This window comes from Dryobates pubescens, chromosome 10, assembly GCF_014839835.1.
Source record: "Dryobates pubescens isolate bDryPub1 chromosome 10, bDryPub1.pri, whole genome shotgun sequence".
NCBI lineage: Eukaryota > Metazoa > Chordata > Aves > Piciformes > Picidae > Dryobates > Dryobates pubescens.
The window spans coordinates 9,340,922-9,367,332 of record NC_071621.1 but is presented as its reverse complement, the minus strand read 5'-3'; the positions used below and the strand labels follow the sequence as shown (position 1 = coordinate 9,367,332).

The 26,411-nt window shown below is 42.7% G+C and overlaps 1 protein-coding gene across 2 annotated transcripts in view; it reads left to right on the top strand.

Moving 5' to 3' along the window:
• The first annotated feature begins 567 nt into the window (after nt 1-567).
• The window catches only part of CNGA3 (cyclic nucleotide gated channel subunit alpha 3), a 29,334-nt gene continuing 3,490 nt past the window's right edge, over nt 568-26,411 (top strand). The window contains exons 1-7 of one of the 2 annotated variants that reach the window (XM_009900150.2): nt 568-695; nt 5,077-5,193; nt 11,253-11,432; nt 13,001-13,054; nt 20,214-20,357; nt 24,726-24,833; nt 26,208-26,314. In XM_009900150.2, coding sequence (XP_009898452.2) covers nt 595-695; nt 5,077-5,193; nt 11,253-11,432; nt 13,001-13,054; nt 20,214-20,357; nt 24,726-24,833; nt 26,208-26,314 — 811 coding nt within the window. In that variant the 5' untranslated portion in view covers nt 568-594. The remainder of the gene's footprint in view (nt 696-5,076; nt 5,194-11,252; nt 11,433-13,000; nt 13,055-20,213; nt 20,358-24,725; nt 24,834-26,207; nt 26,315-26,411) is intronic. The other variant, XM_009900151.2, reaches the window with a different exon arrangement.

The following is a 26,411-nucleotide window of genomic DNA, read 5'->3' as shown; positions in this document are numbered from 1 at the left end:
ATGTGTTTAGTGAAGAGTTTGGACAATACAGGATTAATGCATAGCATATATTAAACCAAGGGATACATTTTGTTAATTACCTGTTGGTAAATATGCATTTTCAGAGTGGAAAACAAGAACAAAACAGGTTATATTAACACAAGAGGATCAACTTCAAGTGGAATGGGCTGTCCTAGCACATGTATTACCTAGCTTTTTTTGTGTCTCGCTTTCTACCTGTAACCTTTGAATGGGATTTTAAGTACAATTTCATTACAAATAATAGGTATGAAAATGTAGGTATCCAGAAAGCCCAAAGACTAAAAAGAATATAGTGTCATGTACCCTGTTTCATTGGTCATGATGAATTTTCTTTATTAAGCTTTTAATAGCACTTTTTTGTACTACCTGGTGCAAATGAATCAAGAAACAGGTATCATATTGTGTGTGTAAATATCTACTGGCTATTATTCAAATAGTTGAATTTGCTTTTGCTCATATATTGCTTTAATAAATCACTCTTTTTAAGTAAGGAGCATGTTTCTGTTACATAATTCACAAATATTTTTTCCCTCCTGTTTCAGCTGTCATTTAGATGTTGATATGTAAAGCAAAATGGCAAAAATCAACACCCAACATTCCTACCCTAGTGTGCACAGATTGTCTGTCAGAACTACTGATGAAGATATTGAAAGGATTGAAAATGGCTATGTCAGGTAATGTATTCCTTTCATCATAATCAGGAGGACAGACTGCTGCATTACTTGTGGCAGTTCTCTCGCTCTGCATTGTCAGTGTTACATTGTGATATTATTGGCCCAGGGCACATAACTGAGGTAAATGACATAACAATGTCCACCTAAAGTACAGAATAGACAGCAGCAGGAAGGTACCTTAGGAATAAAGCTCATTTTTACATCCATGGGAATTACACCAACTCATTAAGGAGAAACCTCTTTCTCAAGTCACCATGTGGACAGCAGGGTTCAAAGAAAAAGAAGTCCTTCTGATGGCATGCAGTGAAAAGCCTCAGGAAGTTTTCTTTAAAATGTAGCCTCTGTAAATTGCCTTGTTCCTCTAATAAGGAACATTTGTAGTGCATAAAGAATATCAGCATGTTCATACTAGATTTTCAGAGTCTCTCATTGTATGCTGAACCTGTAATATTTCTTTACATTCACCTTTCTTGGTTTTGGTAGTTTTGAACTGGCAATTTAAAATGTGCCATTAAGCTTGCACTTGCATTTTTACACAGTAACAGACATTTGCCTAGTCTGGACAAATCCTGCTGGGCTTGCAGGAAAGTGTCTGATGAGCCACAGCACCTGTACAGGCTGGAAAAAAATGTTTTGCTTTTGATTTCTCAGTCGTTAACTATCCCCACTGTGTGGACCTTGTCAAACTGTCTCCTGCTGTTCAAATGTGTACCCAGACTCAAAATCCTCCTGGGTTGATAGGACTGCCTGTGTTATGATACTTTTGGGATTGCATGCCCCTAGCATTTAGTGTGATTGTGATCCCTGTCCTGTTTGAATGCCTTTTTTTTTTTTTTTCTTTCTCTCTGATTGCTCATGTGATACTTTCTGTCATGTAGATGTATCTACCCTCCTGAAAATGGAGCTGCTTTTATTCTGCACAGTATGGCTTGCTTGTCTTAGTTATATTACCCTGTGGTCTCCTTAAGGAGAATTGCAAGAGCTGTGTACCTTTGTCTCCATTTACAGTGGTATCTCAGAAACAGGGAAAACAGATAGAAATTAGTCTCATCCTTTCCTTTTGTTAATGTCCTTATTATGGAGGATATCAGTGATTGGCAGCTCACAAAATGGAGTTACTGGCATGGCTGTGAGAGTGTGATTATAAAGGTTTAAATGTAGAATAACAACTGCAGTCATCTGCAGTTTCAGAGGGCAGTGGCTTGCTTATGACAGAGAAGCTGAAATACGAATTCCACTTTCTCCTGGTGGTCTTGAAGAGACAATTATTTTAGAGAAAGTTTGTTGTTATTAGTAACAATTAGAGATGTTCATAGAGGACTAAAAAGATACAGTCTCACTCTGTAAAAGAGATCTCACATTTAAGGTTTCTGGATTGCTGAAGTGATTGCTACTAAGTGTATACAATACCTATCCAAAATTTTAGCTCTTTTTTCTCCTGTAGCGAAATACACAACTATAGACATCAGGAAAAAAACCCCACAGTTTTTCTAGATAGAGTAGCAGCATTTCTTCTTTGTCTTTATCTTCCTCCAGCTCCTGTTGGCTATAGTTCAACAAAGCAAGTATAAGCATATTACTTAGTTCTTACTAAAGTCAGCGGGTGTTAAATGTATGCTTGATGCTAAAGATGTGCTTTTCTGATGTGGAATAAGGTATTCTCAAGGAAAAGCATTCACCTCAACAGTTAACAGAAAGCTTCTATTCTTTAAACTGTTATTCTCAGCTGTGCTCTAGTAGGTGATTCATGTGCCCATATTCTTACAGTGTAGCATGCTATAAAGTTGGTCCATTTTGTTAAAACAAAAATCAGCAAAACCAAAAATAACATGAGTCTTCATTTTTAAGATCCAACCTCTGTACAGAAAGAGGTCAAATAGGCAGCACATCAGTTTATAGACAGAGGTTGGCTATCTTCAAGTGTGAGGTAGGATTCAGTTGTGCCTTGTAGACATCTGGATTTCACTGTTGTTATGTGAGTAGGTATATTAAATTCCTGCTGTTATGAGTGGAGATGTAATCAGTACTAATAGACAGTGAAGTCTAGGGAACTGTTCATCTTACACAGAAGTTGAATAGCTCTTCAGGCTCATTTGGCTGTGTTGTTTATGAGAGCTCTTTAGTTGCATAACAGAGACGTTTCAAGTTATTTGAGATACCATAGGAATTGTGGCTTTCTAAGAACTGCTGCTATCTCCTTTTAAAAATGTATTTTCAGGACTCAAAACCAGTAATAATGAGTAAGTAAGAACAGAAGTAGCAATACTAGAATTTGTTGCTAAGATAACACAAAACATGTTTTTTCTGTAAAAAGGAATAGAATCACTTAAAGTGAGCCATAGTAGTTCAGTCTAGAAGACTGACAAGTCCAGTGTCCTTTCTCCAGCAGGTTTGTAGGTAGATGCTTCAGGAAAAGGGGGGGATAAAAAAAGGCAGCAAACTGCAAGTATCTATAATGTACTTCTCTCTGGTACTGTCCCAGCACTGAGCTTGGGAGACTTCTTGAGCTGAATGTAGGCTCCTTGTAGCCAGTCATTCATAATGGATTTCTGTTTTTTCATTCTCCCCCAGAGGCCATATTAGCTTTGGCATCTACAATATTCTCAGCACCCACAACATTAAGTAATAAAAGTTTTCCAATACTAAGCAGTGTCTATTGGTGTCTATTGATCTCTCATTAGAAGAGATGTAGAAAACAGTGAATGAGTTGAGAATTCTGGAGAGTATCAGGACCTGTCCTTTCTGGTATGGTTTTGTGGTGGGTTGAAATTACCCACCAACTAATTGGAATTTACCCTCAGAGTAAATTACCAAAAAGAAAAACATGCAACTCAGAAAGCAAAATGAAAGTTGCATTTACAAAAAGGTAAACTAAAATCTAGAGGGATAAAATGCAATGAATGTGTATAAAATATATTTACAATGCAGAAAAAAAACAAATACAAAGATCCCCTTGTACAGAATCACCCCCCTGGATGGTCCAGGGGGACCATTGTCAAAACCTCCTGCCTTTATTTCCTTCCTGTCACCTCACAGACAGAATATTGAGCCAGCAGAAGGTCAGGAAAGAGAGATAATGGAGCAAGCCATGCAAGCCACAAAAGAGAAGAAGTGAGAAGAGCAGGATGGTTGGTGCAGCGAGCTTTATCCTAGTCAGCAAACAAATGGAATGATATAGACAAATCAGTTGTTATTCTTTTGTATCCAATAGCTAATTTTATTTACCTTTTACTATTTTTCTACTCAAAGTCTTTAAAGTTTTCCTATTCTTGTTTATAATTAAAACATTAAGCTACCAGCTCCAAACCATAACAGGTATGTTGTGTAGAAATAATAAAACTTTAACTTTCTGTTAGCCATTGTCTCAGCTGTGAGCACACACAAAATTGAGCTGCTCATGGCCGTTGCCAAGTCTTGTGAAGTACTCCCAAGTATCAGTGTTTTCCTGGCAGTCCACATTAACACTGATGTGAGAGTTCTTGTTTGCATTACAAAAGGGGAAAAAAGTGATCCTTAATCGGTGTGTCAGAGTCTTGTAGAAGTGAGTATCAAGAATAAAAAACAGAGAAAAACCTAAGAGTCTGGCAAAAAAATCCCCAGTGAGCTTAATGCCATAACTACTGTCTGCAGTTGTGTGCGCCTGGGCTGTTGTGGTGTTTTCCATGTGTGGCAGTAGCCTGAGGTGCCTCATCTCATTGCTGCCAGAGCTGCCCTGAAGATCTGCAGCCTGTTTTGGTATACAGTAGGTGAAGTTACAGTTATGAAGTGAGCAGCATTAGGCCTGGAGTAGTGAAGCTGGTGGCAACAGGCCAGTAAGAACAGCAGTGATGCTGCTCAGGGCTAACAACCGTGTAATCGCTGTTTTCCATTTCAGATCAAGCAAGAATGATGACAAAATGAGATGTGTATTTGCTTTGAGTCATAAATAGGAACCACACTGGTAGAAAATTGACTGTTAAGCCCAAACAATGTCTAGAAGGACAGTACTGAAAAAAGCAGTGGGTAGTTGCTATAAAGGCCCCTGTGGATGAGCTCCATGTTGAAGGAAAGCTGATGATGCCTTACTGGAGGTGTTAAAGTAGAAAGCATGCTTCCCGTAATCGTGTATCTGCACACCAGAATAGTACTGACCAGTAAGGAGTCAGCTTCTGAGCTTGCAGGAATAGATGGCAGAGCCTTCACTGACTTCATGTGGTATTGGATGGCTTTAGAAAAGTAGCAATATGTACTTAGCTCTGTGTTTTATTATAAAACATTTGCCATTTTAGTAGGACGAGGACAATTTGCTGCATTGTTTTCTGATGTGGTGGAAAAAATCAGATGAGGAGATGTCTGCTGGAGACTGTATGGAGTTCTTAAAAAAAGAAATTTGATTTTGCAGAACCCATTCACTGTGTGAGGATACATCTTCAGAACTGCAGAGAGTCATCTCTGTGGAGGGAAGGCATGTATCTGAGTCCCAGACAAGCTCATTCACGGGCCAAGGAGCAATGGCAAGGTAATATGCTAACTAATACCATTTCCAGTATTAAGTTTAACTTTTTGAAAGAGATTGGTCACAATTAGTAGGCAAAGTAAGAAGAACCACGGCCTTCCAAAGAAATTGATGGAGTCCATCAGAAGGCAGTCTATAAAAAGTAACAGAAGTTGCTTTTGATCTTGATTTGAAACTCACTGTTTACTCATTGCTTATAAAACCCTTAGAATCCTAGAGGTGCTGAAAGAACTTGCACAAATGAATCTGAATACACAAAAGTAAATAATTTTTACATTATTAGATCTGAAAATATATTGATTGTTGAGGAAATGCACGATGAGTGGTAGTGTTTCTCTGAGTTTTTAGAATCTCAGTGGTGTTTGTTTACAATGTGTTAGGAGCCTTAGTCAGTGAAATTGAAGTCAACCATTTGCTTAAGTGATTTACTCAGCAGGATTTAATCATAAACTTGGCGTTTCCAAAACTTAGTGTGTCTGCTTCAAATATTTCCAGATGATGGTAGAGGGCTTTGTCTTCACACTCCATTGTTGCACACAATACAGACCATACTCAGTTTAAAAATAGTATATTTCAAAGAGCAAAGAAAAACTCATTATAAGCCTAGAGTAATTTAAAGAGCGTTGCTTGCACTTCAACCTTTTGGATAGTGGAGAATAAGCTTATATTTTTGTGTTTGGTTGTCAGACAGCTACACTACTGTGTGTAGATGAAATGTCTACAAAAAATGTGGTTCAGTTGGAAAACATTTAGAAGTGTGCGTTTTGCATAACCATAAAGCACACAACTTTACAAACTCATATTGAAAACTTCCTTTTTAGTCATTTTTCTTGTGTTCATTTTTACCCTTTCTCAGGATAGTTTTAATTACACATGCATGTAGCTGCTGTTATGCTCTGATTATGCAAAGAAGCCTGTGATGAATGCATGAATGCTTAACAATTTATATACAGTAATGGAACATGCCTCTTGCATGCACATTCTCAAGGATCTAAGACACCAGCATTTGATGGACTTCACTGAGTATCTTACTTGAAGATGTAAAGGACAAAAAAAAAAAGGGAAAAAGAAAAGGAAAAAGGAAAGCATGGCAGAAATAAGAAAATCCTGTTTCTTTGTTCAAATAGAGAGGCTCTCAATCTCATTTGGTAAAATCTGCTTGCTCTTTAACTACCTGGTCTCATCAAAATGCTTTATTTTCTAATGGAAGTAAGAACATCTATATTAGTAGTTTTCCATACTAGTGCTTGTGTGGCAGCCGAGTTCTGCTCAGGCAAAGAGAAAAATTCTGTTGTTTAGTTTTATGTTGCTTTTTTGAATAGAGTGAGTAATCTATTAAAAATTCTCAGACTTTTATTTTGTGTTCTTGTCAAGCTTTCAATTTTCCTAATTGTTGGCGAGTATAGGTGATTTATATGGTGCTCTCTTGATATAAGAGCACTAGAAAGAACTATAGAATTGGAAATATCTTTTTCTAATTTATGATACATGATATTATTCCTGCCTTTTTTGTCCTTTATATTTTAAGGTAAGAGAATGTGAGCAAGATCTAGGAGGAAGTGTAGTTAGGTCTTTGAGAACTGCAATCGAAAGCAGGTGTACTTTACTGTAAGATTTAAATTGCTCATATCAACCTCTCTGTGGATTCTGAGCAAAGAATGTAAAGAACTTTCCCTGAGTAGCCTGAGATCTGCATAAGCAGTTAAGCGTTGTTCAGGATTTAATTATGCTGTTTTCAAGGTCAGGTTTGGGAAGCCTGAAATAGCACTACTTTTGTCCAAACTAGACTGCTGATGGGAAATAATACAATGTATTTTATGGGCAACAAATACAACAAATTTCCTTTTGAACTTTGAAGACTTTGTATAGATTTGTAATGTGAATTAGTGGGTAGAGAAAAGAACAATAAATTAATTACCTTGGAATGATTTTTTGCTTATCTCATTTCAGTGCCTTGTTAGAAATTTAGAATCAGGAGGTAGTGCTTCCTCTGCAGGCTTATATGTGATAGGCAATTAATATGCCTGCAGATAGGTACTTTAAAATCACAGGGATGGGTCTCTGTGCAGTCAGATCTAAAGAGATCTTTGCTCACTGCAGGATGACCTTTAAAGGTCTCTTTTAACCCAAACAATTCCATGATTCTGGGAATTTTTATCATTCCATATTTCAAAGCCCATGCTCCCTCACCAGCTATTCACTTTTGTTTCTGCTATGTATACCAGACATGGAGCATGTAATCCTGTATTTTATATCTCCTGATTTTGTGACAGACCAGGAATCACCAATCATCATCTAATTTTAGAATAGAATAGAATAGAATTAACCAGGTTGGAAAAGACCTTTGAGATCATGGAGTCCAACCTATCATCCAACACCGTCTAATCAACTAAACCATGGCACCAAGCACCCCATCAAGTCTCTTCCTAAACACCTCCAGTGATGGTGATTCCACCCCCTCCCTGGGCAGCACATTCCAATGGCCAATCACTCTTTCTGTGAAAAACTTCTTCCTAACATCCAGCCTAAATCTCCACTGGCACAGCTTGAGACTGTGTCCTCTTGTTCTGTCACATTGCCTGGGAGAAGAGACCAACCCCCACCTGGCTACAACCTCCTTTCAGGTAGTTGTAGACAGCAATAAGGTCTCCCCTGAGCCTTCTCTTCTTCAGGCTAAGCAACCTCAGCTCCCTCAGCCTCTCTCACAGAGCTTGTGCTCCAAACCCCTCACCAGCTTTGTTGCCCTTCTCTGGGCATGTTCCAGCAAGTCAACATCTTTCCTAAACTGAGGGGCCCAGAACTTGACACAGGACTCAAGATGTGGGCTAACCAGTGCTGAATCCAGGGACAGAATGACCTCCCTGCTCCTGCTGGCCACACTATTCCTGATACAGGCCAGGATGCCATTGGCGTTCTTGGCCACCTGGGCACACTGCTGGCTCATGTTCAGCCCACTATCAACCAGTACCCCTAGGTCCATTTCTGCCTGGCCACTCTCCAGCCACTTTGACCCCAGCCTATGTGTGTGGCCAATGTGTAGAACCCAGCACTTGGATGTGTTAAATCTCATGCCGTTGGACTCTGCCCATCTGTCCAGTCGGTCAAGGTCCTTCTGCAGAGCTCTCCTACCCTCTAACAGATCCACACCTGCCCCCACCTTGGTGTCATCTGCAAACTTACTGATGATGGACTCAGTCCCTTCATCCCTGGGGGACACCACTAGTGCCTGGCTGCCAGCTGGATGTAGCACAATTCACCACCACTCTCTGGGCTCAGCCCTCCAGCCAGTTCCTAACCCAGCACAGAGTGCTCCTGTCCAAGCCACAAGCTGACAGTTTGGCCAGCAGTTTGCTGTGGGGGATGGTATCAAAGGCCTTGCTGAAGTCCAGGTAGACCACATCCGCAGCCTTCCCCACATCCACCAGGTGAGTCACCTGATCATAGAAGCAGATCAGGTTGGTCAGGCAGGACCTGCCCTTTCTGAATCCATCCTGGCTAGGCCTGATCCCTTGGCCATTCTGTAAGTACTGTGTGATTGCACTCAAGATGACCTGTTCATGACCTTGCCTGCTACTGAGGTCAGGATGACGGGTCTGTAATTCCCTGGGTCATCCAACCTGCCCTTGTTGTGGATGGGCATCACGTTGGCCAGCTTCCAGTTTTCTGGGACCTCTCCAGTGAGCCAGGGCTGTTGAAAAATGGTGGAGAGTGGCTTGGCCAGCTCCTCTGCCAGCTCTCTCAGCACCCTGGGATGGATCCCATCTGGTCCCATGGACTTGTGGGGATCCAAGTGGATAAGCAGGTCTCTAACTACTTCCTCCTGGATCACAGGGGAACTATACTGCTCCCTGACTCCATCTGCCAGCTCAGGAGGCCAGTTGTCAGGAAGACAACCTATCCTGCTATTAAAATTTGAGGCAAAGAAGGTGTTAAGTACCTCTGCCTTTTCCTCATCTTTTGTTACTATGTTCCCCTCTGTGCCCACCAAGGAGTGGAGGTTGTCCTTGCCCCTCCTCTTGCCATTAATGTATTTGTAGAAGGATTTTTTGTTGTCCTTCAGAGCAGAGGCCAGTCTAACCTCTAGATGGGCTTTTGGCTCTCTTAATTTTTTTCCTGCATGACCTAGCAGCATCCTTAGACATTCCATGTGTTACTTCACCTTCCTTCCAAAGACTATACACCCTCTTTTTATCCCTTAATTCACCCAGAAGCTCATCACCCATCCAGGCTGGCCGTCTGCCCCAGTGGCTCATCTTCTGGCACATTGGCACAGCCTGTTCCTGCGCCTTCAGGAGTTCTTTCTTGAAGTAGGTGCAGCCCTCCTGGACCCCTTTGTTTTTAAAGGCTGTTTCCCAAGTTACCTTCTGAGTTAGTTCCTTAAGTAACCTGAAGTCTGCCCTCTGGAAGTCCAGAGTAGAGGCTTTGTTGCTGCCCCTCTTAGCTTGAGTGCATATTGAAAACTCAATTATCTCATGGTCACTGGACCCCAGACAGCCTCCAACCACCACATCTCCCACCAGCCCTTCTGTATTGGTACAGAGAACGTCAAGCAAAGCCCTACTGCTGGTAGGCTCACACAGCAGTTGGGATAAGAAGCTGTCCTCCATACACTCTAAGAACCTTCTAGACTGCCTCCTCTCTGCTGTGTTGAGTGCCCAGCAGATATCAGGCACGTTAAAATCACCCATGAGAACAAGATCTGGCAATCTTGAGACAGCCTCTATGTACCTGTAGAATAATTCATCAACTTCTTCATCCTGGTTGGGTGGTCTATAACAGACTTCAACCAGGATGTCAGCCCTGTTGGTCTTCCCTCTAATTTTCACCCACAGGCACTCAACCTGATCATCCTTAATCTCTAGTTCCTTGGCATCCAGAGCCTCCCTGATGTGCAGGGCCACCCCTCCACCCCTTCTGTCTCTCCCGAAGAGCCTGTAGCCATTGATTACAGTGCCCCAGACACGTGAGTCATCCCACCATGTTTCTGTGATGGCAACTACATCATAACATTCCTGCTGCAGCAAGGCTTCAAGCTCCTCTTGTTTGTTACCCATACTGCATGCATTAGTGTACATGCACTTTAGCTGGGCTGCTGGTTTCACCCCTGACTCCACCTTACCAGCCCCAGTCTCCTGTCTGGGGGGACTGGTTTCAGCCCCTTCTCCCTTCAAATCTAGTTTAAAGCCCTGTCAGTGAGACCTGCCAACTCCCTTCCTAGAACCTCTTTCCCTTTGGGGGATAGGTCATTCTTATGTGCTCTTTCTCCCCCTCTGGGACAGATGTACTCCATCTGTTGCTAGCAGACCTGGTGCCATAGAAAGTTCCCCAAGATCAAAAACCCCAAAATGCTTTTGGTAGCACCAGCCTCTGAGCCACTTGTTACTTACACCTGCTGTCCTGTTCCTTTCAGTATTCCTCCCTGCAACGAAGGGTATTGATGAAAAAATTACCTGTGCCCCTGACCCCTCAACCAGTTTTCCCAGAGCCTTGAAGTCCTTTTTGATTGCCTTGGGACCTCTGATTTCAACATCATTACTCCCTAAATACATAACTATTAAGGGATAGTAATCAGAGGGCTGTACCAGACTAGGCAGCCTTCTGGTAACATCCCTGACCTGGGCCCCAGGGAGGCAGCAGACTTCCCTGTGGGAAGGATCCAGCCAACATATGGGGCCCTCTGTTGCCCCCAGGAGGGAATCACCAATGACAATTACCCTCTTTTTTTAAGGGAACAAGTCCTGATGTGTTGGGGCAGGCTGTTTTGTCAGAAGTCAGTTGCCCCTCCTTGAGCACTTGGTTTGCCCCCACTTGGCCAGGATGTTCTTCTGTTGCTCTTGCAGTGTTGGTACAGTGGACTAGGAACTGATGTGTGAAATACTTTCCTGATCCACTAAAAAAGATCATGCATTAAATTGTGGGAAGTGACTGGGTCCACACAGTGAATCCATCAAGTTTAGTTTTGTGGCAGGCAAAGAAGTGCAGAAATGTCCTTAGTAAGGGTGACTTAAGCTATCTGATGTTCTTGTCTGTTTCAGTCAGTGTTTTACATCTGTTCCATGCAGGCTATCACAATTTGTCATATCTGTGAGGTCTTGGGCCACAAGACATTTGCACCATGAAGACCAAAGACCAGATTCTTTCCTAGAACGGATCCGAGGCCCAGAGCTTGTAGAGGTGTCCAGCAGGCAAACAAATATCCGCTCCTTTCTGGGTATCCGAGAGCGGCCTGGGGGAGTAAACAGGTAAGAAGATGTGTTTATGCTTTAAATGAAGATGACTGAGGTTATGCTCTTTTCTTGGTGACTAGGATGTAAGTTTTATTTTAAGAAGAGAATAAGGAGCTTAACATAGGAGACGAACAGAGTGTCTAATGCTGCCCAGGAATCTTCACGTAACTGATTATGTTTTTCAGCAGCCTTTCTCTTGCAAACTTACTGTGGCAATGACTGTGAAATAAAGGCTTTTGATCGTGCTGCTTCAGGCAGAATGGTTTGTGAAAACTGGAATTTTATCATATACTACCTGTGCAACTTGATGTTGTTAAACTCTGCTTTGCTGAGGGTGAATGCAGTTTCTGTTCCAAGAATCAAGGGTGTTGCTAACTGTGGCTTTTCAGGACATTAATTTAATGCACATTATCTGCAAGTGTTAGGAAACCCAAAACATGCAGTTGTGCAAAATGTGTCATTGTTTTGTTACTCCTACTCAGGAGTTCAGCTACTAACATTACAGAAGGTTCTGACGCAGAAATGAGAAAATCTTTTAGCTGCTGACTTAACTTGTTAGTACATACTCGGTCTTTGGTACAGAAGGCAGATTAAGTCTTACCTTAAATTTTTTCCAATAAATCAACAGAGGTTTGCAACACAAACCTTCATGTGTTTACAGTTTTTTGACTTGATGAATTATTACTACTCTCTAAAGGCATGATCTTGTGCTTTAAATTTAACTCCAGCTAAAAGAGGAAAATGAAGCCCCAAGACAACGGTTGACTTTCTGCTTGGCATTATGCTTTGAAGCATAGATTGCCATATTTTTTATGCAGTTGAAGTTTGGTAGGTAAGCAAGTAATAAATTGATTGGTTTCAAAATCTCAGCTAGTAATTCAGATTAAAGCAGGAACCTTCAAAGTGCTGTGCATAATACAGGTTACATTGATTTGATGTAGTCCAGCACAGCCTTAATATCTTTGCTTAATCTATTCCTTAGAAATGCAGCTCAAAAGCACATTTTGTTGAATTAGCCAGACTGCTGTCTGATTTTTCAGACTTTTGGATCTGTAGCAACTGCAGATTCAAATAAATGATCCTAGGCAAACAAACCTCTATGTAAGGCTATTAGAAGAAGTGAATTTGGGACTTGCCTTCTCAGTTCCATACTGCTACCATGCAACAGTAACTCCTAGTTATTCTACCATGAAGACTTAATTGTGCAGCTCTGGTAGGTATGCTTATTACTTAACTACAAGCTTTGACACTGCATCTGTGAAGACTTGAAAGGATCAAAGAAAGCTTAAAATAGTAGCCAAATGAGTACAGGGCTAAAAATAGTAAGATACATGTTGCCAGGCAGTAATACGCCTGAGAACAGATGTGGTCATAAGCGTGTGTGCCAAGCACGTGGTAAAAAGAAACTGGTGCCTTGAAATAGTTATGTAAAGACGCTTATCACTGCAGTCAAAGTTGACCTTCCTAATCTTATCAGTGCATATGTGAGAAGCTAGTAAGGCAGTCTGTCATGTCTGTAAACACGTGTATGAAATACCAACAGTCTTTACACTCTTTAATGTGTTTTATTTAACTTGATGCAGTCACTGGCCCTTGGCCAGGTTTAACGTCAACTATAGCAACAACACCAACGAAGAGTAAGTACTGGTAACTTCCAAACATCTTTCTGCTAGCTACTAGCTCCTCTCTTTTCCCCTTTCCATCCTAGTAGTATAAACTATCCATATAATATATCCATTCTATATAATATAGATTTATTGTATTCATTCATAGTATAAACTCCTTGTACCTAAGCCTTTCCTAAAAGTGTAGTTTAAATAGAAAGAAAAATCTAGTTTTCCTAGTCTTCTCCCTATGAACTTCATTTTGTCCGAAGTTACCCTTTCCTCTCAAAGAATGAATTTGATTAAACACTTAGTCCCTACCTCCTCTAGTTCAGCTGGTTGATTTTACTGCATTGCCAATTCTTTTATTAATTCTTCAGTTTTTAAGTGTGATTCATGTATTCATTTGCTAATAGTAATTGTCCTCTTTCAGCATACTAATCCCTTTTTTGCAAATCAAGTGAGAAGTGGATACTGATCCAGGGCACCAAGAAAACACTCATGTAGCAGTCTAAATAAAACTAACAATTTTTTTAAATCTGTGTTTCAGTTCAGCAGATATTGTTGGTATAGATGTAGAAAGAGTAACAGGCAACATAGTAAAGTTTGCATTATAACAGACAGAAGTCCATTTGGAGTCTGTCTTATGTATTTCACAGTGTTAAACCAAAGAGAAACCTCTTGGAAAGGTGAAAAGCTCCAGTGATTTTAAATCACCCAATACCAGTGTTTGTTCCATGTCTTAGACCACAGCTATCTGAGGACATATCTGCCCTATAGCAACATCCACAAATGGCCCTACCCTTTGAAAGCTGTGTTTACTCCTAGTTCTTACTTTCTGGTATGACTGCTAGACATTTTAATTATTGAGGGGCAATGTTAATGCAGCTGTGAACTGCCATTTAGATCAGGCACCATGCATATTAACATGCAGTCAAATCTTGACTTTTTTTAAATAGGAAGGGGTTTTTGAGGCAGATTTGAAAAAGAAGCCTTGAAGTCCAGGGGGTCAGTGGCAGAGTGTCGCGGTGTAGTTGGCCTCAGAGCCTTTGTACCCCTTACTCCAGAAACCTAGGGGCCTGCCCCTGGTTTCACCAGGAGGCTTCTGCCACAAGCTCCACATAGGACCATTCTCACTGGCCACAGTGTACAGCACATTCTTGACCTCTGGTCCAGTTTGAACAGGTCCCAGAGCCATAGCCTGGACCACCTCTCGTTTTATCTGGCTGAATACTACCTGCTGCTCGGGTCCCCACACAAAATCATTTTTATAATAATAATAATAAACCAGGTTGGAAGAGACCTCCAAGATCATCGCGTCCAACCGCTCAAGCAATCCAACCCACCTAAACAACTAACCCATGGCACCAAGCACCCCATCAAGTCTCCTTCTGAATACCTCCAGTGATGGTGACTCCACCACCTCCCCAGGCAGCCCATTCCAATGGGCAATCACTCTCTCTGTATAGAACTTCTTCCTAACATCCAACTTAAACCTCCCCTGGTGCAGCCTGAGACTGTGTCCTCTTGTTCTGGTACTGGCTACCTGGGAGAAGAGACCAACATCCGTCTGTCTACAACCTCCCTTCAGGTAGTTGTAGAGAGCAATAAGGTCACCCCTGAGTCTCCTCTTCTCCAGGCTAAGCAACCCCAGCTCCCTCAGCCTCTCCTCATAGGGCTTATGTTCCAAACCCCTCACCAACTTTGTTGCCCTTCTCTGGACTCGTTCCAGCAAGTCAACATCCTTCCTAAACTGAGGGGCCCAGAACTGGACACAGTACTCGAGGTGCGGCCTAACCAGTGCAGTGTACAGGGGCAGAATGACCTCTCTGCTCCTGCTGGCCACACTGTTCTTGATGCAGGCCAGGATGCCATTGGCCCTCCTGGCTGCCTGGGCACACTGCAGGCTCATGTTCAGCCTACCATCGACCAGTACCCCCAGGTCCCTCTCTACCTGGCTGCTCTCCAGCCACTCTGACCCCAGCCTGTAGCTCTGCATGGGGTTGTTGTGGCCAATGTGCAGAACCTGGCACTTGGATGTGTTAAATCTCATGCCGTTGGACTCTGCCCATCTGTCCAGCCTGTCGAGGTCCCACTGCAGAGCCTCTCTACCCTCCAGCAGATCAACTCCTGCCCTCAGCTTGGTGTCGTCAGCAAACTTACTGATGATCGATTCAATGCCCTCAATGCGACTCAGTGCTCAATTTTTCTTCCTTGTTACATGGAAGAGAGGTTTCACAATTCGACTGTACCCAGGAATGTGCATTTTCCAGAAGCCCACAAGCCCCAAAAAGGACTGTGTCTCTTGTTCGTGGGTTGCACCATAGTGGCTACCCTGTTCACCACCTCCTGAGGGATGTGGCGACGGCCATCTTGCCATTGAACACCCAGGAACTGGATCTCCCTGGCAGGCCCTTTTACCTTGCTTCTCTTTATGGCAAAGCCAGCCTCCAACAGGATATCGATTATCCTCTTACCCTTCTGGTAAACTTCCTCTGCTGTCTCACCCCATACAATGATGTCATTGGTGAACTGCAGATGCTCAGGGGCTCCACCTTTCTCTAAGGCAGTCTGGATCACCTCATGGCAGATGGTTGAGCTATGGACCCAGGCCTGAGGCAACTGATTCCATTGGTACTGTCCTCCCTTTTTATACCCTAGCTGGGCAGGGAGGGTGGAGTGGAACAGACTCAGTTTCCCAGGGGGAAAAAGCCCTGCAGGGAGGGCAAAGCACTCGCAAGTCCTCCACCCTGTTTTGTTTCTTTTCAGAATGGGCGTTAACCCACCACACAGAATCCACAGAATCACGGACAGAATCATTCAGGTTGGAAAAGATCCTTGAGATCAAGTCCAACCATTAATCCTACTCTACAAAGTTCACCCCTAAACCATATCCCCAAGCACCATATCTAAATGACTTTTAAACACGTCCAGAGCTGGTGACTCAGCCAGCTCCCAGGGCAGCTTATTCCAATGTCCAACAACTTTCAGTGAAAATTTTTTCCTAAACCAACCCTGTTCTTGTTCTATTGCTGATTACCTGTGAGAAAAGACCAGCACCAACCTCCCTATAATGTCCTTTTGGGTAGTTGTAAAGAGTGATGAAGTCTCCCCTTAGCCTCTTCTTCTTTAAACTAAACAGCTCCAGCTCCTTCAGTTGTTCTTCATAGGATTTATTCTCCAAGCCCTTCACCAGCTTCATTATCCTCCTCCGTACTCGCTCCAGTACCTCTGTATCTTTCTTACATTGAGTTGTCCAAAACTGGAAACACCAGTGGCCTCCCCAATGCAGACTTACTGATGATGCACTCTGTGTTCTCATCAAGGTCATAAAAAAAGATGTTTATCATAAGTGGTCCCAACACTGAGCCCTGAGGAACACCACTTGTCACCGGCCACCAGTTGGATTTAATTCCATTGGCCACCACTCTTTGGGCCAGTTCACCCAGCCAGTTCTTTATCCATCAGAGTGTGTGCTCATCCAAGCCACGAGCAGCCAGTTTGTCCATGAGAATTCTGTGGGAAACAGTGTGAAATGCTTTTCAAAAGTCTGGGTACACAATATTCACAGTCGGGTCATCTTGTCATAGAATGAGATCAGGTTTGTCAGGCAGGACCTGCCTTTCATAAAGCCATGATGACTGGGCCTCATCCCCTGGCTGTCCTCTATATTGTGTAATGACCTTCCCTGGTACTGAGGTCAGACTGACAGGTCTATAGTTTCCCAAATCCTCCTTTCTTCCTTTCTTGTAGATAGGTGTTATATTTGCTACCCTCCAGTCCATTGGCACCTCCCCAGTTAGCCAGGAATTCAGGTAAATAATGGAAAGTGGCTTGGCAAGCACATCTGCCAGCTCTTTCAGTACCTCTGGGTGTAGCCCATCTGGTCCCATAAACTTGTGTCTAAGTGGCAAAGCAGGTCACTACCAACTTCCTCTGTTATTGTGATGGCCTCATTCAGCATCCCTTCCCTGTCTCCTAGCTCATGAGGCTGGCTGTCCAGGGAACAGCTAGTTCCACTGCTGAAGACTGAGGCAAAGTAGGCATTGAGCACCTCAGCCTTTCACTTATCCTTAGTCACTATGTTTCCCTCTGCATCCAATAAAGGATGGAGATGCTCCCTAATCCTCCTTTTGTTGTTAATAAATTTATAGAAAGGAGACCCCAGTGAGGAAACAAATGCTTAAGTGCCTGTTCCCACTGCTGTGTAGAAATCCACCTTGATACAGGAAAAACTGTTACTTTGAGTTGAGATGCATGCATAAATAGAAAATAAGCCAACTCAAAGGTTGTTTCTCCTCCAGTTAAGCTTTGCAGTGTGTAACTTTAAAGGTTTCAGTGGTGTTAGCTTGATGGGTACTTCCCTGTACATGGAAGAGTGTGGGATCTCAAGCAGATGAGCCAGGTCTTTTCCCAGTTACACTGTGGTGCTGCATCACTGTGGAAATGTGTAAGGGTAAGAATTGGAACAGGTGCCAATTCTTGATAGGTGAAAACTAATACTAGGTGAAAAACACTTCTAAATCTATTTATCTTAAAATTGGTGACTGTTGTCTTCTCCCTTGGAGTGCTTCTCTCCCCTGTAACAAGCACATTTGTAGACAGGACTGCCATTCACTGCATGTACCTTTTTCTGATCTCAGTAATATGAGCAAGTGTATGTGAAAAGCACAAGTAAGATCTCTAAACTTTTTACCTGATGGTTTCCTTGAGCAGCACATCTTCAAATATTACATATTCTGTCTGCTGTGGAATGATGCTGTCACTGAACTAATTTGTCCTTTATTGACTTCACTGCAAGGGGAGAATCAGACTCAGTCTTGGCAGTTCAAAGGAGAACATGTAGCTGCCATTGGAAGCAGAAGTCCATGGCTTTCATCCAAACCAGACCTTTTGTGTGGACAGTTAGTTTTATATATGCATTATCCACATACACTTGGGATGTCCAGAACTTATAGGTGTTTCTGTCCAGTCAGCATGGGGCCAATTTCTGTTTCAAGGAATAAAGAAATTTCAAATACAAAACAAGATCTCAGATGACGAATTTCTGCAAATGAGTGCACTTCTTTAGCATACATGATTCTTGACCAATGCAGGTTGCAGATTGTAGCTTTAAGATTAAGTACTGGCAGAATCTTAAGAAAGATAGCAACTTTCTGAAGTTTTGAAGAGGATGCATGAGCCTAACACTGTGTCTCGATCTGGAGAGGGAAAGAGACTCAGTTCTTTTGAATGTTCCTGTGTTGTGAAATGAGAGGCACAAACGAGGCCAAAATATCAACAGCTAGACTATTTATTACATAAATAAAGTGGATGGATCAGAAGGGGAGAGACAGGGAATAGAGAGAGAAGAGGAATTATATTACCACACCCCTCATCCCCCCCAGGACAGTTTGAGTCTGTGGAGGAAAGGTGCTGCAGGAGATACTGGGTCTGTAGAGGAAGGGTGCTGAGGCTTTGGCTGTAGAAGAGATGTGATCCTCTGGGCAGCCTCTTCAGCTCCATGAGTTGCAGCAGGCAGGACTTAGGACATGGAGAGAAGGTTCAGTCTGCTTCTTCCAGGCTCCATGGCCTCTTTTCTTTGGAGCAGCGTTGTCCCGGGCTTTTCCATCCCTCGTGCTTTCTTTCTCAGCAGCATTGTCCTATGTTTTCCTTCACCTGTGCTTTCTGTTCTCCGTTTCTTTCTGCTGAGCCAGTAGTTGCTCAAGACTTCTATACAGTTTTTAGTCCTTAGGTATGTGTCCAAGTATTGCCCCTGAGGAAATCAGGGGCCAGGTGGTGAATCCATTGTCTCACCATCCTCCCTTTCCAGGGTACTTGATGGGTGGAGATTATCTTGTTTTATGCATATTCCTGAAGGTGGCCTCGGTCCATTGTTGTGAGGCCAGCTGTGGTCCAGTGATCGATGTTATCTTTGCACCTTCCAAGAGTCGTTCCAGTGGCTCTGCCCAACACATACCAGCTATTGTCTGGGCAAGCAGCAAGTGATTTTGTCTTTGTTGAGTCACACCAGGAGAGACAAGCTTTTAGTCTCTCACACAGTGTAAGTTATCATAGTTCAGGACTCTACTGTTCAGGTGGACCTAAGAACGGAGGAAGTCAGATCCTTCTTTATATCTGGCTCCCATTCTAATTCTGAAGGCTGTACATATTTGAACAGCATGAAAATCCATATCTGGAATTAAATCTTGCAGCTTGAGTCGGTGCTGGATACTATGAAATTATAGGATATAATGAAGTTAAATGGTCCATATTTTGCTTTATTGCATGAAAAGCAAGTAATAAATATGGGGCCAATTGTGATGTCATGAAGTGTACATAAAAATTCCCATTTGTTTTAGCAGGGATGAAACTTCATGATTTATGCTCAGCCTTTGAATATGGTGGCAATCAAATGCTTGGCAGAGCAACTTGGGCATGGTGTCTTCCACCAGATATGGACACCTGCATCTGATCCAGGCAACCCATTCTTCCTTTACAGTTGATGGAAAGAGAAATATACTTTTAGGGCACAAGTCATCTTGTAGATAGGGCCTATGAGATATGGACTAACTTGTAGATACAGATCTCTACTGTAGAGACCCAAAAGAGGTTGGCTTAATCATGTTGACTATAAAACATTTATAAAAAGACTACTATTTAGTTAAATGAGACACATGTCTTTAGACATTGACTGATCTTCTCCAAGGCAATTTTTGAAGCCAGAGGTGATTAATTAAATCTAACTATATTGGTTTTAAAGAACTATGAGAGGAAATTCAGTATCATTTCATTTAATTGCCATTAAAGCTTCAGACAGTCACTGTGAAGTTTTGGATATGCAAAGAATGTTGACAGTTTGTTAAAGCTGTCTCAGGTTCTATTATAATTTGATAGATTACTTTTTAAATACCTGAGTTCTAAAGAATGAAACAAACTAGAAGCTTTTAGTTAAACCTGCTACACTATTGTCAGTATTGTCACTGGAAAGGTCAAGAAAGTGTGAATGACTAATGCACAGAATCAGCCAGCTGGTTACCTGGTGTCATAGTGTGGTGGTGTTAGTTTGAGAGGCCTCAGTCTCTAAACCTGTTTTTACCATTTAGATGTCTGTCCTACCCTGCCCTCAGTCTAGTCTAGTTTCCTACACTTTAACATCCCCTCTCTCCCTTAACTGGTAGAATATTGCTAAGCCTCACATTGTGTTATGCAGCAAAAACGATGAAAAGAAAGAGGTTAAAGAGGAAAAGAAGGACGAAAAGAAGGAGGAAAAGAAGGAGGAAAAGAAAGAGGAAAAGAAAGAGGAAAAAAAGGAGGAAAAGAAAGATGACAAAAAAGATGATAAAAAAAAAGAAGAGTAAGTATAACGAATGAACATGTGCTTGTAACCTACCTCCTACACTACAAAGCAGGATATGGGATGTTGTTGTAACACTTTCACACCAGTTGTTGTTCTGTAGGCTGCAGAGTGTTAGCCTGTCAAATCTTCAGTATGTTTTGCCCTTTGGAAATGTGCTATGGCTCAGAATACTTGTTGGACCTGTAAGACCTGTCATGAACAGCTTCCTAGGTCAGTAAAAGGGAATTTAGGGAGTTCACATTGATCTGCTGTTGAAGATCACCTCTTGAGGACATTTGCAGGATAGCAGCAGCCAGCTTTGGAGGTTTGCATGGGCTTTTCATTGCTCCAGAATATCCATCATGATTCAGAGCAGATGAACCAAAAATCTTGATTTGGACAAAGAGCAAAAATGTAGAAAGTGTCAGATCTACGAGTAAGTTCAGTCATTACACTGACTAGCACATTTAATTACTTAATATAGTGCAGTTCATTACTAGTCATCACTAAAGTTTGCTTCTTCCAGTTAGGAGATACTGTATTTCAGAAAAAAAATGAGCTCATTTGAGTGCTTTTGGCAGAGGTGGGTCCTGCTCATTTTGTTCCACCTCAGCTGACTCAACCGTAGCACAATTTAATGTTACCAATCATTAAAAATAACAGTGATAGCAGAGAAAAAGAGAATGCATTTGAGTGGACTTCACAATTACATAGAATGGGGTGGAGTGGAGTAGAGTAATACACTGCAAGTTTCTGTGTATTTAGATGATGGATATACTATTGTAGGCATGGGGACATGTAGTAAGGAATTGCTTCCAAATGGAATCTACTTTATCTCAAGATTTTGACTTCCTTAATCAAAGCTTAGTTTGATTAGAAAGCTTTTGTTCTAAGGATTCTCTTTTGGCAATCACTATTGAAGTAAGAGCCTGAATTTGCAGTAGCCAAAATTGTTCAAAAATATTTCAGCAAAGAAAATAAAATATTTTAATGACTAGAATCATAGAGTCAATAAGATTGGAAGCGACCTCAAAGATCATCAAGTCCAACCTGTCACCACAGATCTCATGACTACTAAACCATGGCACCAAGTGCCACATCCAGTCCCCTCTTGAACACTTCCAGGGATGGTGACTCCACCACCTCCCTGGGCAGCCCATTCCAATGGCTAATAACTCTCTCTGTGAAGAACTTTCTCCTCACCTTGAGCCTAAACTTCCCCTGGTGCAGCTTGAGACTGTGTCCTCTCGTTCTGGTGCTGTTTGCCTGGGAGGAGAGACCAACACCCTCCTATCTACAACCACCCTTCAGGTAGTTGTAAACAGCAATAAGGTCTCCCCTGAGCCTCCTCTTCTCCAGCCTTGTTGCCCTTCTCTGGACACATTCAAGTGTCTCAGTGTCCTTCTTAAATTGAGGGGCCCAGAACTGGACACAGTACTCAATGTGTGGCCTAACCAGTGCTGAGTACAGGGGCACAATGACTTCCCTGCTCCTGCTGGCCACACTATTCCTGATACAGGCCAGGATGCCATTGGCCTTCTTGGCCACCCAGGCACACCGCTGGCTCATGTTCAGCCAGCTGTCAATCAGTCCCCCCCAGGTCCCCTTCTGCCTGGCTGCTCTCCAGCCACTCTGACCCCAGCCTGTAGCACTGCATGGGATTGTTGTGGCCACAGTGCAGCACTCAGCACTTGGACTTACTGAATATCATCATGTTGGACTCTGCCCATCTGTCCAGCCTGTCAAGGTCCCTCTACAGAGCCCTTCTAGCCTCTAACAGATCAATGTCTACTCCCAACTTGCTGTCCCAACTATACTGCAAATTATTGATGACTGACTCAGTCCCCTCATCCAGAACATCAGTAAAGATATTGAACAGGATGGGGCCCAGTACTGATCCCTGGGGCACACCACTAGTGACTGGCTGCCAGCTGGATGTGGCACCATTCACCTCCACTCTCTGGGCTCGGCCCTCCAGCCAGTTCCTAACCCAGCACAGAGTGCTGCCGTCCAAGCCATGAGCTGACAGCTTGGCCAGGAGTTTGCTGTGGGGGACGGTGTCAAAGGCCTTGCTGAAGTCCAGGTAGACTACATCCATAGCCTGCCCCACATCCACCAGGCAGTCACCTGATCATAGAAGGAGATCAGGTTGGTCAGGCAGGACCTGCCAATCCTGAATCCATGTTGGCTGGACCTGAGCCCTTGGCCATCCTTCAGGTGTGCAGTGATTCCCCCAAGATGATGTGCTGCGTAATTTTCTCTGACACTGAGGTCAGGCTGACAGGCCTGGAGTTTCCAGGTTCCTCCATCTGGCCCTTCATATTGATGGGCATCAGATTGTCCAGTTTCCAGTCTTCTGGGACCTCTCCAGTGAGCCAGGACTGGTGGAAAATGATGGAGAGCGGCTTGGCCAGCTCCTCTGCCAGCTCTCTCAGCACCCTAGGATGGATCCCATCCAGTCCCATGGACTTGTGAGCATCCAAGTGGCTCAGCAAGTCCTGAACTAATTCCTCCTGGATTTCAGGGGTACTACCCTGCTCCCTGACCCCATCTGCCAGTTCAGGAGGCCAGTTATCCTGAAGTCCTCCTGCCTTACTGTTGAAAATTGAGGCAAAGAAGGTATTTAGAACCTCAGCCTTTTCCTCATCTTTAGTTACAATGTTCCCCTCCAGGTCCAATGAAGAGTGGAGGTTCTTCTTGCCCTCTTTTTAGCATTAATGTATTTATAAAAATGCTTTTTATTATCTTTCACAGAGGTGGCCAGCTTGAGTTCTAATTGGGCTTTTGCCTCTCTAATTTTTCTCTGACATGATTAACAACATCCTTAAACGTATCATGAGTTACCTCCCCCCCTTTCCTTTTCCCCTTAATTCTTCCAGGAGCTGCTTGCCCATCCAGGCCGGTCGCCTTCCCCACCGGCTCATCTTTAGGCACATGGGAACTGCCAGTTCCTGTGCCTTCAAGAGCTCCTGTTTGAAGTAGGGCCAACCATCCTGGACTCCTTTGCTCTTAAGGGCTGCTACCCAGGGTACTTTCTGAATAAGCTGCTTAAACAAGCTGGTTTGCCCTCCGGAAGTCCAAAGTGAGGGTTCTGTTAGTGCTCCTCCCTATTTCCCTGCATGTTGAAAACTCCACTATCTCAGATTGCTGCACCCTTGACAGCCTCCACCATCACATCTCCCACCAGCCCTTCTCTGTTTGAGAACAGCAGGTCAAGCAGAGCCTGTCCCCTGGTGGAAGGCAGTGTGCTGTGGTAGAAGGCAGTGTACTCTGTCAAATGAAGACTGTATTTCCAGTTTTGAGGTGGTGACCTTTTTTTGTTAGAAAAAAAGGGCTAAATGTTGTGATGATAAAGGTGGGGTTTTTTTAATTAAAGCTGCTTCCTCTACTAACATTATCATCTGGATCTTCAGCAGGCAGCAGGGATAATGACAGAAATTCACACAGATGTGGAAAAAATTATCATTGCAATTTAATACATTCTTGGAGACTAGGAAAAGTCACACAAATAGAAATCCAAACATTGCCATACTCCCCATACTATTGCAGAGTTCACAGAGCTCACTGTCACATTACTGTTGGAGTAACAGCTGCATGTGTGCACCTCACAATTCACTAACACCTTTTTTCTCTAATTACATACAACATACCTAATTGATGTCTGTTCCATACCAACCTTTCTCATGATGGGGAAGGGCATTTCTGAGGATATTCTACACATGTCGTTAGCCATGCTGTTCTTCAAACCTTCTTTAAATCCCAGACCTGTATGGTTTATTTAGCATCTTTTCATTGGCAGGAGGCCTGCGGAACCAGGACTGTAAATGTCTGACATTTGGTTTTTAATAATAACATATATATAGTGTATAACTACAACTAATACACACACACACACACACACATGGAATCTTACTTAGTGTCTAAATATGCATTTGAATACATATGTGTTTACTTGTTTATGTTCATACAGTCACTTCCATAATAGGAATTGCCAAGAACATAAAAATTCATCTTCAATGGGAGACTTTTGTTCTCCAGCAGTGGAATGTAGCCTTCTAGCTGGGATGATAATAAACATTTAATGTTTTACTTTTTTTTCAGTGGAGGTCCAGTGCAGGAAGGCTGTGTTTTGAGCATGGGCAATGTGAATGTCTGTGTTTTTCTTTCCAATCGTTCTTTTTCTGCAGTTGGGTCAAGCAAATAAATAGACTATGTCAGATGGCATGAGTCTAGTATTTGGTATCTTGTCGGGAGCTGTCTGCATGGATACTTTCTCTTCTAAAGCAGCTGTGAGTTCACTGTGGGAAGAGCAGCCTCCAGAAGAGGGAGATCCAGCAGGTTGCTTCATTACACTTCCAGCGTAACATTGTACGTTTTACTTTCCAGGAAGAAAAAAGAGATCTTTGTAATAGACCCTTCAAGCAATCTTTACTACAATTGGCTGACTATAATTGCAGCACCTGTGTTCTATAACTGGTGTATGCTAGTGTGCAGGTATGGATTTAAGTTAACAATTTTAGATTTCAAATTTAGTGTCTTGTTAAGTTTCCTTATGTAAATCATCCTCTTATCTCTTGGCAGTACTTTTGGGGCAGCTTACCTAGCAGATTTGTTGTCCATATACCCTTGGGGCTATACCGTAGACAAAGCACTGGGAATAAATGCTCAGTGTTTATTCTTTTGTCTTGGAAATTTTGTTGTAACTCGCAATCAGCATCCTCCTGAGTGCTGGCCGTTGCCTTTGTGTGCCACCTACTGGCTGCCTACAGGGATGTGCCTTGGTCACTGCGGGCTCAGTGACCGCTGGTGGAGATAGGTCTTTCAGTCACCAGCAGGGAGCAGAAAGGAGGGGTGGGGGCAGTATAAGGCCTCCATAGATGCTTGAAAGGCAGGAAGATCTTGCTCGAGTGTTTATTTTCCCTTGTAAAATGTTGTGATAGTTTTAGGCTATGCCTTTATAATTTTTTCTCAGATCTTGAACGGAAAGTAGTAAAACATAAATAACTCACTGTTGGGAGTAAAAAGGAAAATAGTGATGGTTCTAAACAATCCCTCTGAAGACAAAAAACTTCAACTAGTTGTACCAAAACAGTCTCTCTCTTCCTTGGGCTGTGAGATTCTAACTTTGTGCTTCTGCTGGCTTCTGCTTGACCTTGGCTGCATTGTTTTGGCTAAGTCTAACATCTCTCTGCTCCTTTCTCTTGTCCCTTTTGTACAGGGGGGGAAAGAGGGGCAGGGAGGGAGAAGCTATTAGCTTCCCCTGGTCTTTGGCCAGGGGATCCTTGTGGTGTTCATTAACTGTAAATACCTGTAAATATTGTAAGTACTGTACAATTTTGTACATTGCATTTCATTACAGACTGTAGTTTTGCTTGTAAATACAGCTTTCATTTGCTTCCAGCTGGGGGGGGTGGGAATTTCAACCCACCACAAATGTAGTTTGATCCAAAGTAATGGAATGCTGTGGAAGTGGTTCACTTAAACTGTGTCAGCTGGCAAGGGGTGATGAGGATGGTTTGCTACTCCAAAACAAATCTTTTATTTGGGAATTATCTTAATAGAGATGTGTATGCCATGACATCTGATGCATGATTAACTGAAGGGTTATGTGTAGCCCTCTATAAATGCCCTTGTGTGGCATATATGTGTTTGAGTTTTGCTCCTGGCTTAAACACCTTTGAATTCTGAAAGATCCTAGTGTCTGTTGAGACATAGCCCTTGTGTGAAGATGGCTAGGCATGGAAACATACTGCCCTTAAATTTCCCATGGTGGTAATGTGCATTAACATGCTGCTGGGACACAGGTACTGCAAGTACTCTGCTTATTCAATTGTTGTAATTGTTTTTTAATAATTTTTGTTCCTGAAGAGCCTGCTTTGATGAGCTACAAATTGACCATATTAAATTGTGGCTACTCTTGGATTATGGATCTGATATCATCTATGTTTTTGACACATTTGTCAGATTCAGGACAGGTGAGTTTTCCCGTTGCTTTCCAGTGTTTTCAGATACACCATGGGTATAAAGGCAGGAAACAGAAATTCCCCTGTGGGGTGTGACCAGTGTAGTATC